This window comes from Elephantulus edwardii, unplaced genomic scaffold (genome assembly GCF_000299155.1).
Source record: "Elephantulus edwardii isolate Elephantulus edwardi_28Jun2011 unplaced genomic scaffold, EleEdw1.0 scaffold00002, whole genome shotgun sequence".
In the NCBI taxonomy this organism is placed as follows: domain Eukaryota; kingdom Metazoa; phylum Chordata; class Mammalia; order Macroscelidea; family Macroscelididae; genus Elephantulus; species Elephantulus edwardii.
In genome coordinates, this window is record NW_006399752.1 from 43,990,847 (window position 1) to 44,007,614 (window position 16,768).

The window sequence follows — 16,768 nt, forward strand, 5'->3', positions numbered from 1 at the left end:
TGTTGCTGGGGGGGCAGTTTATGAGCCCTTGGGGGCCTGAGGTGGCCTGTTACTTCTCCCTCACTTGTTACTGTTGGGTCGCATTGAGTGCGTTCCCTCTCATAGTGACCTCATGTGACACAGTGCCGCAGTCCCAGCAGATTTCCTAGGCGACCATTCATTCATTCATTCATTTTTAGTAAACGTTTACAGAGATTTTGAATTTCTATTCATTCATTGTTGCATTTTTCTCCCCCCCCCCCCCCCGCGCCCACAGTTCGCTCTTCTCTTTGAAAAGTAAGAGAAAAATTCCTTCATTGATATACAATCCCCCCCAAGTACACTCAACTATGTAACCTTCATTCTGGACTCTTGTCATAACCATAATACCATATCATATATCACTTTTAAACTGTTCTCTCCCTCATCTGTTTCAATGCAGTATACATAATTTATCCAGTTTTTCTCAGTCTCACCCCAACCCTGATGTACTGTTCAACAATAGTGGCCCTATGCAGTATTTGTCTTTTTGTGACTGAAATATTTCACTCAGCATAATGTCTTCCAGGGTCACCCATTTTGAATAATTTCACTGCAGTGTAGTATTCCATTGTATGAATATTCCATAGCTTCTTTACAAGAGCAGATGGCCAGGTCTTCTCTCCCGAGGAGTCGCTGGGTGGCTTTGAACCTCCCACCTTTGGGCTGACCTCCGAGTGCATAGCCGTTGCACCACCAGCCCGTCCTCCCCTCCGCAGGTGGAGAACTCCACGCTGAGCTCCCAGAGCGCCTCGCTCACAGCGCAGTACACGCTGCTGCAGAACCAGCACACGGCCAAGGAGACGGAGAACGAGAACCTGCAGAAGCAGCAGGAGCAGCTGGCCGGGGCCTACGAGGCGCTGCTGCAGGACCACGAGCGCCTGGGCACCCTGCACGAGCGCCAGTCCGGCGAGTTCGAGACCCTCATCCGCCAGCACAGCTGCCTCAAGACGCTGCACCGGAACCTGGAGCAGGAGCACAAGGAGCTGGGGGAGAGGTGCGGGGGAGAGGGGTGGGACTGGGGCTCTGGGGCCCAGGGCTGCCCATCAGCTTCCCCGGGGTGCTGGGAGCCATGGGGGCCGTTCATCACGCTCTCCTGGGAGGCTGGGGGGCCATCCTTTAACCCTCCCCTGGAAGATCTGGGGAACCCAGGGACTAGGTAGTCATCCTACAAGCTCCCCCAGAGAACTTGGGAGCCCAGGGCTGGTGAGGGTCTTCTCTCCGTCTCTCCCAGAGAACTCGGAGAGCCCTGGCTGGGCTGGGAGGGAGGTCATTCTATCAAGTACTTCAGAGTGGTTGGGAATCCAGGCTGATGGGGTCACTGTCACATCTTCCAGACTTGGTTCTGAACTTTCGGGGTTGTCCCTAAGATGCCCCTAGAACACTTGGATTTGGGCTGGTGGGACTTGTCCTATAGACTCTTCCAGAAGGAGTGGGGGCCCAGGCTGGTGGAGGTGAACTTAGTCCGCTGAGTGTCTTTCATCAGGCTTCCTCCTGCAAGGACTTGGGGGCCCAGATGGTGAGCGTCGTGCCATTGGGTCCCCTGAGACCTCAGGCTGAAGGGACACACATCTCCCCTCTGCCCCCTCCACTTCCTCTCCCCGCCCCCCACCCCCCTCAGTTCTCTGCTCCACACAGTCTGTGGCCTGAACAGTGTCGGGGAAGCGAATGAGATGTCCTTTCAGTGATGCCAGCACTGAAGAGTCAGCAGAAGGGGCCCCAGTGCCTGAGAGGGGTGCGGTCACCCACCCCAGCTCTGGGAGGGAGACCCCATATTGGTGCCTTTCCAGGACTAAGAAGACGCCCTAGCTGCCGTTCAGGAGTCTGGGCTTTCGCCTGCCTCCCACACGGCTCCTTTCATAACCCATCCTCCCTTCCCTCAGCTTCAATTCTGGAAACTCCTGAACATCTAGAAAGTAGACAGATGATAACACAGAAACCCCCGCGTACCCAGCCCCCGGCTTCCCAGGTGTCAGTACCCTGCTCTCTGGTTTCCCCTGTCCCCCATCCCCCCTCCTCACAGCTTAGTGTGAAGAGATTTAGTTAAATCTCCACAGACTAGAAGTACTGCTCATGCCTGAATGCCCTGGACAGGTATGTTCAAGGGAGGGCTGTGAGGGGGCTGTTGACCACCTCTGAAGGCAGAGTGAGTTGGTGGGGGCTTCCCTGCATTTCTGGCATGATCCACTGTACAGCAGGTGCACAGTCTTTCATGCTGGACGATGGGTGTGGGCCCTTTGGTCTGAGGCAGGACTTCAGGTCAGGAGTGTCAAGAACCTGTGGTTCATGGTGACAGGTTGCTGTTCAAGTCATTTGACATTTGTTGTTACGTGCCGTCGAGTCACTTGCAATTCATAGCGACCTTATGGACAGCAGCCCTAAACCCTGCTCTATCCTGTGCCAATCGCACTGTCTCTGACACACCCATCCTGATTACCCCAGTCACTGAATCAATCCACCTCATAGAGGGCCTTTGCCTCCTGCGCCATCCCTCCACCCTCCCAAGTATGATGTCCTTCTCCAAGGACTGGTCCCTCCTACAACATGTCCAAAGTATGTCAGATGAAGCCTCAGAATCCTTTGCCTCCAAGGAGCAGCCTGGTTTAATCCTTTCTAGGACGAATCTGTTTGTTTTCTTGGCAGTCCAGGGTACATTCAGTACTCTTCTCAAGCACCACAGCTCAAAGGCATCAATTCTTCTTCTATCCTCCTTGGTCATTGTCCAACTCTCTGATGCATAACAGGTGATATTTGACATTTACATCAGACAAATCCCATGTCCATTCCTGTATCCTGTGTCTGTTACTCACATGTGCAAGGGGCCCTGGTGAGCCCCTTGGCTACTAATTAAGGCTGATGGTTCGAACCCCCCACCTGTTTCTTGAAAGACAAAGTTGGTAGTATGTCCTCATAAAGGTGACGAATGGCGTGTCTGTGTGGGGTGTGTCATCTCTGTCCTGAATGTTTCCAGTGAACTGGAATCACCTTAATGGCACTGGACCTTGGTTTTGATTTTGGACTCTTGTACTGGGGACTCGGCGGTGACCTGCATCCCCACAACCTTAACGGTTTGGAGAGAGACTTTCCGCAGCATGGCACGGGGGCGTAGAAGTTGGGGGCCCTTCTGGTCAGCCTGTGACCTCATTTGTCAGGCCTGGGTTCTTTTTTCTGGAATCGTTAAGGCTGGATGAGGAGGGCCAAGGCTCTGAAATGAGGCAGAGCCGCCTCCTTCTGGGTGTCCGGTGCCCCTCGGGGGTTCCTCTAACTGCATCTTGCAGGAAGTGCTGTCTGAGTGTGGACAGGCTCCCTCCCCCGCATCAGACGGCACGAGTGCAGCTGGCCTGTAGCTGGTGGACCAGAGGCAGTGAGGGAGTAAAGGGTGCACAGGCAGGGTTGGCTTCTGACTCGGGCAGCCAGAGAACAGCTAGGAGGGCATTGCTGCTGACCCGTAGCGGCCATCAACCTCTGGTCATCTTGAAATTGGGTGGTGCTTGTTGATTTATGCCTTCAAGTCAAAACCGACTCATAGCTGACCCTTTCAGCCGGTTTTCACAGGCAGTAAATCACATGGGAGATGGCCCTTTCTTCCATGGAGCAGCTCGTGGATTTGAACCAAGGTCCTCTGGGGTTGGCAATGCAACCCTTGACCCCTAGGCCTCTAGAGCTTCCCTTGAAATTGAAAAGGAGCCTGTAAATTAGAAATTACCCCTAGGTCCTCAGATTGGGGGAACAATTTAGAGATTGCCCCTTGGGTGCTTTTTACCCTTTCTAAGCCTCTGGGTAGGGAGCCCTGGTGGCCTAGTGGCAAGAAGCTGAACTGTAATCCTGAAGGCACACAGTTTGAGGACACCAGCCGCTCTGCGGGAGAAGGATGGGCAATCTCCACCCATGCCATTGACTTCCTCTGAAAACCCACTGGAGGGTCAGCTGTGGGTCGGTCTGTCTTTAAGGTAAACAACAAACAACAACAAGCCTCTGGGTGGGACATTGAGGGCTTGGAGGTGTGGAAGGAGAACCCTCCAACACAGAGTGGACCAGGATGGGCAGTCTGAGCTTGCAAACTCGGGCAGGAAGCTAGTGGAGAATGGGACTCAGAAGAGTCAGGGAGGGTGGAAAGGCCCAGCCCCTGTCCCCTCCCATGTCTGATGTACCCTTGGACTTAGGGGGAGGGTCCCGAACCTTCAAGGGTTCAGGGTGTTCCGCCTACAAGGCTGTAGGAACAGCCCTGGCTTGTCCACACCCTCCCTTGGCTCTGCTGCTCCCCAGAGACGGACTGTGACCCAGCCAGACAGCCATTGCCATCGAGTTGATTCCAACTCAGGGTGACCCATGAGTGCAGAATAGAACTGTTACATCAGAGTCTCAGGCTGTGGCTTTACAAAGCGGGTAGCCAGGCCTTTCTTCCAAGGCACCTCAGACTCTGTTTGAACTGCCATCTTTAGATTAAGCGCCGCTTAGGTAACTGGTACTAGAGGTCACTGTGAGTCCACCCAGGGACTTTACAGACTGAGGTGGGCAAAGGTGAGGTCCTGTAGGGCAAGGGCTGCATGTGGGGGCCTGGGGCTGGGGCTGGGCTTTTGGACAGCGAGGCCTTGGGGAGAAATATTAGTGTGTCTCTGTGTGTGTGACAGCTGGTCTCTAGCAGCAGCTTGGGCCAGCTGGACAGGCCACTGTCTCCTGGGCGGCCAGATGAGGGACGAGCAGAGTGAGCTTCCCAGGCGGGGCGGCTCGATGAGGAAGGATTAGCTGTTCTGTGCCGTGGAATTCAGCTGTGTATTTTGTGACTTCTTTGCTCTGTTTGAGTGCAGTGATCCGGCTAGAACCTTACCCACAGCTCTCTAGAGAGGATATGGCCTGAGGAGTGTGGGTGATGTGCCTTCGGGGGCTAGAGGAGAAGGGCTGCTTTGATGGGGGCTTTATGGAGCCACAGAGAAATCTGGGGAAGGAGGAAGGTTCTGGGCTCTGGGACTGAGCAGACCAGGAGAACTGGCCTGGCCTGGATGCCACTGCACAGTGCCCCCAGAGGCAGTCCTGTGTCCCCACTGCCTGCCTGTGAACAGTCAGGTCCAGGGAGACCCAGCTGCATGACTCCCTGACAGGCAGTCCTGGTCCCCACTGCACAGCCTGTCTCCTGGCGGGACTGTGGACCCCAAGATGCTTTAGGAGGGAGTCACTGGAGGGAGCCATCAGTGATCATGAGGGGGTGACCTGCCTGTGAACAGTCAGGCTCAGGGAGACCCGGCCGTGTACCCCCCAGGCAGGCAGTCCTGTGTCCCCACTGCCCAGCGTGTCTCCTGTGGGATCCCAGATCCTGAAGTGCATCAGGAGGAAGTCACTGGAGGGACCCCTCAGTGTCCATGCCCAGGGTGACCCGGCCATGTTCCCCCCAGGCAGGCAGTCCTGTGTCCCCACTGCCCACCCTGTCTCCTGGCAGGACCTCAGACCTCGAAGTCCTTCAGGAGGAGGTCACTGGAGGGACCCCTCAGTGTCCATGCCCAGGGGCACCTGGCCGCATGCCTCCCTGTCAGGCAATCCTGTGTCCCCACTGCCCAGCCTGTCTCCTATGGGATCCCAGACCCTGAAGTGCATCAGGAGGAAGTCACTGGAGGGACCCCTCAGTGTCCATGCCCAGGGGCACCTGGCCGCATGCCTCCCTGTCAGGCAGTCCTGTGTCCCCACTGTGCAGCCTTTCTCCTGGTGGGACCCCTCAGTGGTCATGAGGGGGTGAGCTGCCTGTGAACCACCAGGTCCAGGGTGACCCTGCCTCTTGCCTCCCTGGCAGGCACAGCGAGATGCTGGCACACAAGGCGGAGTTGGACGAGCTGGAGAAGGTGCTGCAGACAGAGCGGGTCGCCCTGCAGCAGGAGCAGAGGGTCAGCGCGGCGGCCGCCGGCGAGAACCACAGGCTGCAGGGCGAGCTGGACAGGTGAGGCCAGCCTGGGGCCCGTGGGCGGCGGCCAGCATACGGTCACACCACCCACTCTCTGACCAACCACCAGCAGAGGGAAAGGCACCCTGATTGCACAGAGGCTAAGCACAGCCGGTGCTAACCGGACAGTCAGAAAAGACCCAGCAAGCTGCCCTATAAAGATGAAACCAAACCCCATACCCACCGCTCTATAGTCCGGTCTCACAGTGACGCTCCGTTGGGTTTCAAGATTGACCATCGTTAAGGGAGGAACCGGTCCAGCTTTCTCCTTCAGAACAGCTGGTGGGCTTGGACTCCTAATCTTTTGCCAATTAGCAGTTGATGTGTTGTGCACCAGACCTCCTTACAGCCCAGGAAACCCCGTGGGTCTCTTCTGTCCTTTTACACGGGGCCACTGTGAATTGAAATTGACTCAGGGGCACCTGACAACAGGATCTTGGGTGATCCCTGGCAGTCCTTGTTTTTAAGAACTCTGCCATGTTAGTCTCATGGGTGACAGGGTGACAGGTAACTCTAGCTGGCAGCTGGGATGTAAAAGCTCAGTTGACACTCGGGAGACACACATCATCCAAGTATGATGGTTCTTCCATCAGCACCAGGGATGGGGGTCAGCAGGGAGCCAGCCAGACTCTAGTTCTCATTATTTTCAAATCCAGCCAGACATCATGGTGTTGATAGGAAAGGTCCAGCTTTTTAAATGTTGGCAGTGGATCTATTTTTATGAAATGCTACCATGTAGGCCAACTCACATGGCTGTGCCCAGCTTCCACTAAGTCCCTGGTCATTTCAGCTTTCTACTCTGCCTTGTTGCCACCAGTGCCAATTATGACCATTTTAGTGGACTCACAGAATACTCTGGCATCTCATGCTTTATTTCTCTGAGTTGAAATCAAGCGGGCACTTGGAATAAGAAAAAGAGCTGAGCATTGATGTTGTTGTTACGTTGTTATGTGCCGTCGAGTCACTTGTGACTCATAGTGACCCTAGGTACAACAGTCCTAAACTCTGCTTTGTCATGTGCCAATTGCACTGTCTCTGACATTCCAATCCTGATTACCCCAGTCACTGAATCAATATCCACCTCATTGAGGACCTTCCCCTCCTGTGCTGTCCCTCCACCCTCCCAAGCACGATGTCCCTCTCCAAGGACCGGTTTCTCCTTACAGCATGTCCAAAGTATGTTAGATGGAGCCTCAGAATCCTTGCCTCCAAGGAGCAGCCCGCTTTAACCCTTTCAGGATGAATCTGTTTGTTTTCCTAGCAGTCCATGGTACTGTCAGTACTCTTCTCCAGCACCACAGCTCAAAGGCATCAATTCTTAGTCTATTCTCCTTAGTCATTGTCCAACTCTCTGCATACCAAGTGATAGCAAAGACCATGGCCTGTATCAGATGCACCTTAGTCTCCAGGGAGACACCATTGCTCTTCAGTACTTTGGAGAGGTCCCTAATAGCAGACTTGCAGTTCAGCTACCTGCCTAGAAGCCACCAGAGCTTCCGAGCATTGATAGAATTTATAATAAAGACGTAATAGAGCCTGCCTGTTCTGTTTCCCCTGGCCCAATTTGGGGGCTTCATGGAATTCCAAAGAACACAGTTTGGAAACTGCCAGTTTAGTCCAGGCACCCATTTTATGGATAGAAACAAGTGAGGCCCAGAGAGGTTAAGGTTGTGCCTCAGGTTGCACAGCCTCCCTCAGGCAGATGGGACGTGCAGCCTTGCTCAGCCCTCCTCCCCACGGCTCCCCTGCAGGGTCAGCTTCCTGCACCACCAGCTGAAGGCGGAATACGAGGAGCTGCATGCCCACACCAAGGAGCTCAAAACCTCACTCAACAACTCGCAGCTGGAGCTGAACCGCTGGCAGGCCCGCTTCGACGAGCTCAAGGAGCAGCACCAGGCCATGGACATCTCACTGACCAAACTGGACAACCACTGTGAGGTGAGGGCAGGCGGGGGGCCAGAGGGGCTTCCAGGGAGACACCGCCACCCCAGGGCTGGGAATGTGGGCCTTTGCAGGGTTGGGGAGGACGCCTGGGGGATGCTGTGTGCTGTGTTAGTTCAGCCCTGTGGGGCGTGTCCACACTGTCCACAGCTGTGCTGACCTAGAGACGTGGCGTGGCTTTGCCCACTCTTGAGTGTGGCCAGCGTCGGCTCAGGATCCTGGGGTGGGACGGGGTTGTCTAGAAATGATCCCAGCATTCTCCTCACCCTCTCCTACTCCCCACTTCTAGAGGGACAGTGCTGAACTTTTGTTTTCTAGTAGCAGTAGGTTTGACGTGACTTTTTTAGCTGGAACCTGTTTCTGCAGAGAAAATTTTAAGCAGAAGCCCAAGCATTTAAGACCCACAGATGTGGTTCTGGCAGGAAGACGGCTCCCACCTCCAGGACAGCCCTTAAGACACACCACATGCCTCAGGACACCCTTAGTTTGCTCATTTTTAACTTTTTATTATGATTTGTGTGAAAGTTTACAAAGCAAATTGATTTTCTCTTCAACAATGCATACACACCTTTTGTTTTGTGACATTGGTTCCAGGTCCCCATATTATACCCACTCCTCCGACTCCCTCCCTGTGTTTCTCTTGTCCACTTTTCCCCCTTTTCTAGCCCTCTCTGCCCTCTTGAGTTTCATCCCTGGGCAGGTTCTGCCTTTGAGCTCTGTGGTTGATTGTTCTAGGGTTGAGCTTCCTTCTAATTCTTGAAAGACCGTCTTGGGCACTGTTCTCCTGGGCCCACCAGGAGGTAAGGGCATCGCAGTCCACAGGCTGCCTCTCTCCAGCTGCTGTGTGGGAGAAAGCTGGACGGTCTCCTTCCATGTGCTCTGCAGCCTCAGGACACCCAGGGGGTCAGCTATGGGTCAGCTCCAGTGCACCAGCAGGGAGTTGAGAGGGAGTGGCCGTACTGAAGATGTAGAAAGTAAAGGGAAATGTAATTTTTACCATTTTGTTTAAACATTACATCTAAATCATCATTTGCAAGCAAAAAACTCGTCGACAACATATTTGCATATATATATATATGCAGGAGTGGCATCCACTTCCTAAACAACTTGCCTCCAGAAACTCTATGAAGTTTGATAAATATCAAGAGCTGTAGAGGGGCTTCAGGCCTTTTGTTGATAGGATCGCTGTGAGTCATGCTCGACTCGAAGGCAGTAAACAGCAACATATATATTATTGAATGCCATCAACACAGAACCAACCCATACCTGACCCTCCAGTGGGTTTTCAAAGGCTTTTAATCACATGGGAGGGGATTGCCCATTTTTCTCCCATGGAGCAGCTGGTAGATTCGAACCGCGTGTTTTTGGGAAGGCAGCACAGCTCCTTACCACTCAGCCACCAGAGCTCCTGTGTGCATGTATGTTGTTGTTGTTATGTGCCCTCGAGTCACTCACAACTCATAGCGACCTTGTGTACAATAGCCCTGACCCCTGCTCTATCCTATGCCAACTTTTTGTCTCTAATACACCTACCACCATTAGCCCTGCGACTGAATCAATCCATCTCATCAAGGGTCTTTCTCTCCTGCGCTGTCCCTCCACCCTCCCAACCATGATGTTCCTCTCCAAGGACTGGTCCCCTCCTTGCAACAAGTTCAGAGTATGTCAGAGGAAGCCCCAGAATCCTTGACTCCAAGGAGCAGCCTGATTTCACTCTCTCATGGATAGACCTGTTTGTTTTCCTATCAGTCTATGATATAGTCAGTACTCTTCTCTAGCACCACAGCTCAAAGACATCAATTCTTCTTCTGTCATCTCTAGTCATTGTTCAGCTCTCTAATACATAGCAAGTAATTACAAAAACTATGGCCTAGATCAGGCGCACCTTAGTCAGATTGACATCATTGCTGTTCAGTACTGTGGAGAGGTCCCTGACAGCTGACTTTCCCAATGCAATTAATTTTTAATTTCCTGGCTGCTAGTACCAAGAGTGTTGATTGTGGAGCCAGGCAAACTAAAGGTGTTAACAATCTCAATCTCTTCACTGTCTGTCATGTGAGTTGGCCCAGTGGAGAGAATCTTTGTCTTCTTGATGTTGAGCTTCAATCCATATTGAAGGCTGCAGTCCTTGACCTTCTGTAGCAAGCGCTTCAGGTCCTCCTCAGTTTCAGCAGGCAGGGTTGTGTCATCCGCATAACACATGTTGATGAGTCTTCCTCCAATCCTAATGCCACATTCCTCTTCATAGAGCCCAGCCTCCTGGATGATCTGTTCTGCATGTAGATTGAAATATTTTTTAAAAACTCAAGCACATTGCCATGCAGTCAGAACAGACTCATCGCTCACTTGCCAGTGGATTTTCTAAGGCTGTAAATCGCGTGGGAGGAAGTTGCGTGTCTTTCTCCCATGGAGCAGCTGGTGGGTTCAGGTGGCAGAGTCACACTGCCTTTGGGTCAGCAGTGCAGCGCCCTGAGGACCTCATCACCGTGGAGTCGGAGGTGTATCTGTCATCTGTCCTGGAAGAGGTGTAACCATGGTGCTCTTTAGAAGCAGAGATTGTAAGACTTGGTCTCATGGACTTTGGGCGTGTTGGGAGGAGAGGCCAGACTTTGGAAACGGACATCATGCTGCGGGAGGTGGAGGGTCTGGGAAGCAGGACGATCAACGGGATGGGTGGGCACCGTGGCTGCAGCGGTGGGCGCTGGCACAGGGGAGATTGTTTTTTTTTTTTTTAATTTTTTTTAACTTTATTATTTTTATTGTGTGTGTACCATCAAATCGGATCTGACTGGTACAGGAGGAGATTGCCCCTCCTTCTCTAGCAAAGCATCAGGTGGATTCAAACAGAGCACCTCTGGGGTTGCAGTGCAGCTTCTTGCCACTAGGCCACCAGAGCTCCCCTACAGTGGAGATTCTGAGCATGGGGCAGGATCAGAGAGGCTTGGTCTCACAGAGCACCCTGTGTACTCTGATGGCAAACTAGGTTACATATTTCTGCTAACCAAAGGTTAGCGGTTCAAATCCACCAAGGGCTCTGTGGGCAGAAAATGAAGCTGTCTAGTCCTACTAAGATTTTTAACCTAGGAAACCCAGTGGATTTGCAAGGGTTTTGTCTGAGTAGAAATCAGTTCCACAGCAGTGGAGAGATAGAGAGTGTTAGTTGTGTACCTTGCACTTAGTTATTGTCATTAGATTCCAGTGAGACAACTGTGACCGATAGTGACCCTGTGAACGATAGATTTGAAATGGCCCCGTCTGCGTCCTCTTCACTCTCCGACACGCTTTATAGTCTGTCTCGTTGAGGGTCTTCCTCTCTTTCTCTGACCTTCCACCTTTCCCAGCATGCTAACATTTTCCAAGGACTGGCCCCTCCTGACAGCAAGTCCCAAACATGTGACATGGGTTCCACCATCATGGCCTCTAAGAAGCATCCTGGTTACATTTCCTCCAAGAAAGATAATAGTCCATGATCTATTCGTTACTCTTTGCTAACACAACTCAAAGGCAACGAGTCTCCTTCCGACCTACTTATTCATTGTTTAACTTTCAGATGCACTGCAAACAGTTGACAACACTATGGCTTGGGTCAGGCCCGCCTCAGTCTTTACACTGACATCCTTGCTCTGTAACACCTTGGAGAGGTCCCTGACAGCAGACTCTCCCAGTGTGTAACACATCTTTGGATTTCTTCACTGTTGCTGCTGTGGGTGTTGTTTGTGGATCCAAGTAAAATGAAATCCTTCACAACTTCAGCCTTTTCTCTGACTGTCATGATGTTTCCTCTTGGTCAGGTGGTGAGAAATTTTGTTTTCTTGATGTAGAGGTGGTTGTTGTTGTTAGGTGCGTTTGAGTCGTAGACAACTATAGCAACCCTGTGAACAAAAGACCTGAGCAATGTTTATAGAGTTTCCAGAGGCAAGCCATTTCGGAAGCGGATGCTGTTCCTGCTTCCAAGCTTGTTTTAAATTGGGAAGCTCCACCAAACACTGTCCACCATGGGTAACCATTACCACATTTGACACATCAGTGTCACAGTGTTTAGCATCACAGCAACCACAGGTTGTAGAGGTATAATCCATATACAGGCTGTAGTCATTGATTTTCTTCAGTAAGTGCTTCGAGTCGTCTTAACTTCACCTTCCAGTCCATCTCACTACAAACCAGCTGTATTCTAAGTGCCTGTGAAGTAGCCGAAGGTTGTAGCGGCCGCCGTATTGGGTACAGGGAACTCGCCGTTCCCTTGTAACTCCCAGTGTGTGTCCTTTCCAAGTCCTCACTGGCCTCCGTGAGGCTGAGACGGACCTCTCTGTAGATCCGTCCCCAGCAGCGACTCCTGGGGTCTGAGGGTCCATGGGTCTGTTGCAGCTGCTGTCGCGTCTCAAGGGGAACCTGGAGGAAGAGAACCACCACCTCCTGAGCCAGATTCAGCTGCTGACCCAGCAGAACCAGATCCTTCTGGAGCAGAACATGGAGAACAAGGAGCAGTACCACGAAGAACAGAAGCAGTACATGTGAGAAAGGGGCTGCTCCCAGAGTGGTGGGCGACTCTAGTCAGCAGAGGGTCCCTGAGTCTCCCTCCCCGGCTTGTCACAGTCACGGGACCCCTGGAGAGGCCAGCTTCTCCTGCCCCACACTACGTGAGCCCCGAGTTCAAGGAGCCCTAGCTTTGCACAAGACAGCCGCATTGTGGTGAGGTGCAGGGGCAGGATACCCCAGGAGCGTCCTGATACAGGGTCCCAGTTGCCAGGGCCCCAGAGGTGGTAAGAGGCCAGCTAGGCCAGGAGTGTGGGCCTCCCTACTGTGGGCAGCATTTTCTAACATGTGTCCACATGCCTAGCCCTAAGATGAAACTTAGGAAAGACGTCCTCTTTTTGATGAGAAAGGCTAGAATCTCCCCTGTAAAGTCTGGGGTGCCCTGTGGGACTCCAGATCTTTTGTGGACTTGAGCTCTGTTTGTAAAAATTTGAACTGGTTTCCTGCATTTAGAAATCAGGACCTCTGATGCCATAACCTTGTCTCTATCTTCTCTGTGGACGTGGGCCCCCTTGGGCGATTCCCACAGGGCAGAGGTGTGCTGGGACCCCCTGTACACACGCTCAGCTCGCCACAGTCCCTGCCACTCGCTCTCGCCTCTCCCCAGCCACTCTGCTCACTGTCTGCCCTTGGACGCCTGGACACTGTGTTCTCTCGGAAATGTTAGCAGAAAAACAGAAACCAGTGTTGGTGGGATCGAAGCCAGAGGCTTGACTTGGCCTAGCTGACTTTTTTTTTTTTTAAAGTAGGCTTGGTATTTATTTTGAATGTTTTATTTAATTTCCTATAATTCTGAACAAGAAAATCTTCTTTTTTTACTTTTTTTTTCCTTCTTCATTATTTTACTATGTTATTGGTGAAAATTTAGATGACAATAAGACTGCCTTCAGCCGTTCATACACAGCTTGTTTCATGACATTGGTTACAACCCCCAAACATGTCAGCAAGTCCATTCCCACTAAACTGACCTAAAGGGGCCTTGGTGGCTCAGTGTGTAAGGTATCATCTGCTAACCAAAAGGTTGGCAGTTCAAATCTACCAGCCGCTGTGCAAGGGAAAGATGTATGATCTTTCTGTAATGATTCATTTCCTCTGCAACCCCGTGGGGTCACCATGAGCTGCAGTGTTTGCATGGTGGGAACTGACCATCAGCCTCATTGTCCATCCAGCTCCCCAGAAACTGCCCCCTTCAGGGTGTTGTTCGTACGTGGCCCCCATGAGCCAGCCTGGGTCAGACACGGAGTGCCTGGCACCGGGAATCAGTGACCTGGCTGCGTAGTTCCTGGTTCTTGAGTTTTCAGGTTGCTCAAGGGTTGACCCCACGGGTACGCTTAGAGCTGACCTCAGTGACTTCAGTAAATGTGTCCCTACAAGGGGTTTCTGGGCCCTTCCTGGGTTGCATTGAAAGCCATGTGGAGGTTTGCCTTTTCATTTCTCCTCTCTCCTCTGCTCCCAGAGACAAATTAAATGCCTTACGGAGACACAAGGAGAAGCTGGAGGAGAAAATCATGGATCAGTACAAGTTCTACGATCCTGCTCCGAAGAAGTGAGTTGCACTCTGTTTTGATGATTGAACCGCTTGACTGGAAAGAACTCCCTCTTACAGGAGGGGGACTGGAGCCACTTAAAGCAATGCCCCGATGCCCCTGATGCCACCCCTGGCTCCTGTGCTCCCTTCAGAGCCCCCACACAGGGGAGGAAGTGATGGTGCTCAATGCCATCATATCTGAACTCTGTCCACATAGCCAGACAGCCCATGCTGGTGGCTGGAACCCTGGCCCACACCAGGGGTTCGGTGACCTGCCTGGGCCGAGGGGAGAAGGAGCATCCTTCTAACACTCTCCTCCCATCTAGGAAAAACCACTGGATTGGAGCCAAAGCCTTAGTCAAACTCATCAAACCAAAGAAAGAAAATTCTAGGGAGCGGTTAAAATCTACTACAGACAGCCCGTCCTGGCAGCTGGATCCCCCCGAGCCGGCCTCGCCGCCCCCCACTCAGCCTCTCCGTTCGCAGCCCGAGACCCCGGAGACCCTCCCACTGGTGACCAGCGGTGTGGACGAGCGTGAGGTCAATGGAACTGTGGGGAAAGGTAGGAGTGGACGGGTGGCCTGAGGGCAGTGGGGGGCCGGGGAGGGTGTGCTGAGTGATTCGTCCATTGAGGAGAGCTGAGTGAAGTGTGTATACCTGGAGGGGTTTATGTGCTTGTATGCATGTTTGTACAGGGGTGTATATGAGAACAGGGTGAGTACAGGATATGGGACATCGTGTGCATGCTTGTGTGGGAGTGTGGAGGGAGTTGTGTATCTGCAAGAGTGTGAAGAGGGGGGTGTGCACGTATGTGGGGCCATCAAGGGTGTGCGTGTGTGTGTGTGGTATGAGGAGAGGGAGTGCCTTTGTAAGCCACCTTGAGCAGTGTGTTGTTCCTACTTAACGTATGTTTGTTATTAATCAAGCGAAAAGCAGAAATCCCTGTCAGTGTTATGATGATTTGGTCCTATCACCTTGACGATTTTCAGCTGGAAGCATCCCTTTATCATGTAGACTGGCAGGTGCTTACTGTCCAGAGCTGATGCTACCACGCCCCCCTGGAGACCAGCTAGACACTGCACAGTCTCCAAGCTCCTGTCTTTGTCACACATGGCCTGTGAGCGTGACCCTGGGAGCGTCTAATGCCACTGTGTCCGCACGAGAGCTTGGACCCCACGTGCCTCGGCCGTCTCTTCACTTGGGCCCCTTGTGCCTCGACCATCTCTGAGATCTCGGGCCCCGTGTGCCTTGGTCATATCTTTTCACTTGGGCTTTCTCCTCTTCCGGCTGCTCGCCTGGTGTCCCAGCAGCCCCAGGAGTTCACCTGTCACTTAGGGAGCTCATGTGGGCTTTGCCGGAGCCTCTCAAAGAACAGCATGGTCTACCATCGTGCCGTGTTTCATCAAACCTTCGAGGCTGTCACTTTACAAGAGGCACAGTTATTTTATACCCCGCTGGGGGTGCCAGCTGTGACATGAAGAGGAGGTGACACTTCCTCACGGAGCATTTTATTATTCTCTCCTTGGAGGAGCTTTTCTAAAAGCCTAAACGAGACGCATTTTTGTGCAAATTCCTGAGGGAAGTAAGAGCAGAGTGGACTGGTACTTTGTCTGAGGGCCACCTGGCCAGTGGTGGCAATAAGATACTGTTAACTCAAGACACAGCCTAAACTCTTGGAGACAATACAGGGTAGCAAAAAAGGGCATGAATTAAACGTAGCACTTACCCTAAACAGTCTCAATTGCAGATTTACTTTTTTTTTTTTGGTACAAAGATAATTTATTAAATGGCATTTTAAGCAATTTTCTAACATTGAGTGACAGGATACATTTTAATTTTTTTTTTTCCACATCGAAGCTATTATGATTTGCACTCAGAATGCCAAAGCTGTTGAACTCACCAATTCCCCCCCCCCCCCAATTCAAAGCACACGGGGGAAAGAAAAAAGTACAATTTGATTAATTCTATAAAAAGTAACTCGGAGACCAAAGATCCAGCAAAGACCACGCTCCTCTCTTCATAAATAAGCCAGTAATCTTGCCCTTTCTACAAAGTGCACATATCTTGGTATCACTTCTGTTCTTTAAATTGCAGTTTCCAAAGAGAAGCAAACCTCTCGTATGACCTGGTAGGTTCACTTTTGAAGACAAGCGTGTCTTGTCTTTTCTTTTGCTTCGTAGTGAAAGGTATTTTTTTTCCTTTTTTTTAACACAATTGAAGGTTTGTAGCCACCCTGCATTGGCCGCGTCTCTGGACGTCCTTTCCCCAGCAGGATGCTCTCGGTTTGTGTCCTGCTGTCACATCCTGGTAATTCTCGCGGCATTCCGGACATTTTTCATAGTGCTGATTGACACTTAACTAGAATACCGTCTGGTGTCAGCGTCTTGACGCACCAGGAAACCAAAGCATTTGTGCACTTTACTGACTGCAGCGTCTAGAACAAGGCTTTGAATCCCTCCCAGCCCGACCTGCATCACTGATGAGTTCCTCTTGCCAGGTTTGCCTTGTGAATAGTTGTGCGTTTTGTGAAGAGAAGACCACTGGGACCCTCTGCAGAGCAGTGTTGTACCTGAGACCCCCTGTGCACTGTCCAGTCCCCGGGTCAGTGCCAGGCCAGCCTCTGAGTGTGCTGTGATGAGTGTTTTGGGGGCGACAACCACCACTATGGTCCTTATTGTGTCACTTTCAAAGACAGAAGAGACACGTGAACACACTCGTCTCGCTTCGAGTTCGCTCTCCCCTTCCTGACAAGAGGCTGAGGGCAGGCCAGGCTGCTGCACAGGTTCAAGGCAGGAGAGCGTCCCATCTGTTCTGTTGCC

The 16,768-nt window shown here is 52.0% G+C and overlaps 1 protein-coding gene across 1 annotated transcript in view; it reads left to right on the forward strand.

Annotated features, from left to right (window-relative positions):
• The window catches only part of CCDC88C (coiled-coil domain containing 88C), a 180,324-nt gene that overhangs the window by 144,214 nt on the left and 19,342 nt on the right, over nt 1-16,768 (forward strand). Inside the window, exons 20-25 of the mRNA XM_006879117.1 lie at nt 738-1,015; nt 5,801-5,944; nt 7,699-7,885; nt 12,254-12,399; nt 13,878-13,967; nt 14,276-14,511. Of these exons, the coding sequence (XP_006879179.1) occupies nt 738-1,015; nt 5,801-5,944; nt 7,699-7,885; nt 12,254-12,399; nt 13,878-13,967; nt 14,276-14,511 (1,081 nt within the window). The remainder of the gene's footprint in view (nt 1-737; nt 1,016-5,800; nt 5,945-7,698; nt 7,886-12,253; nt 12,400-13,877; nt 13,968-14,275; nt 14,512-16,768) is intronic.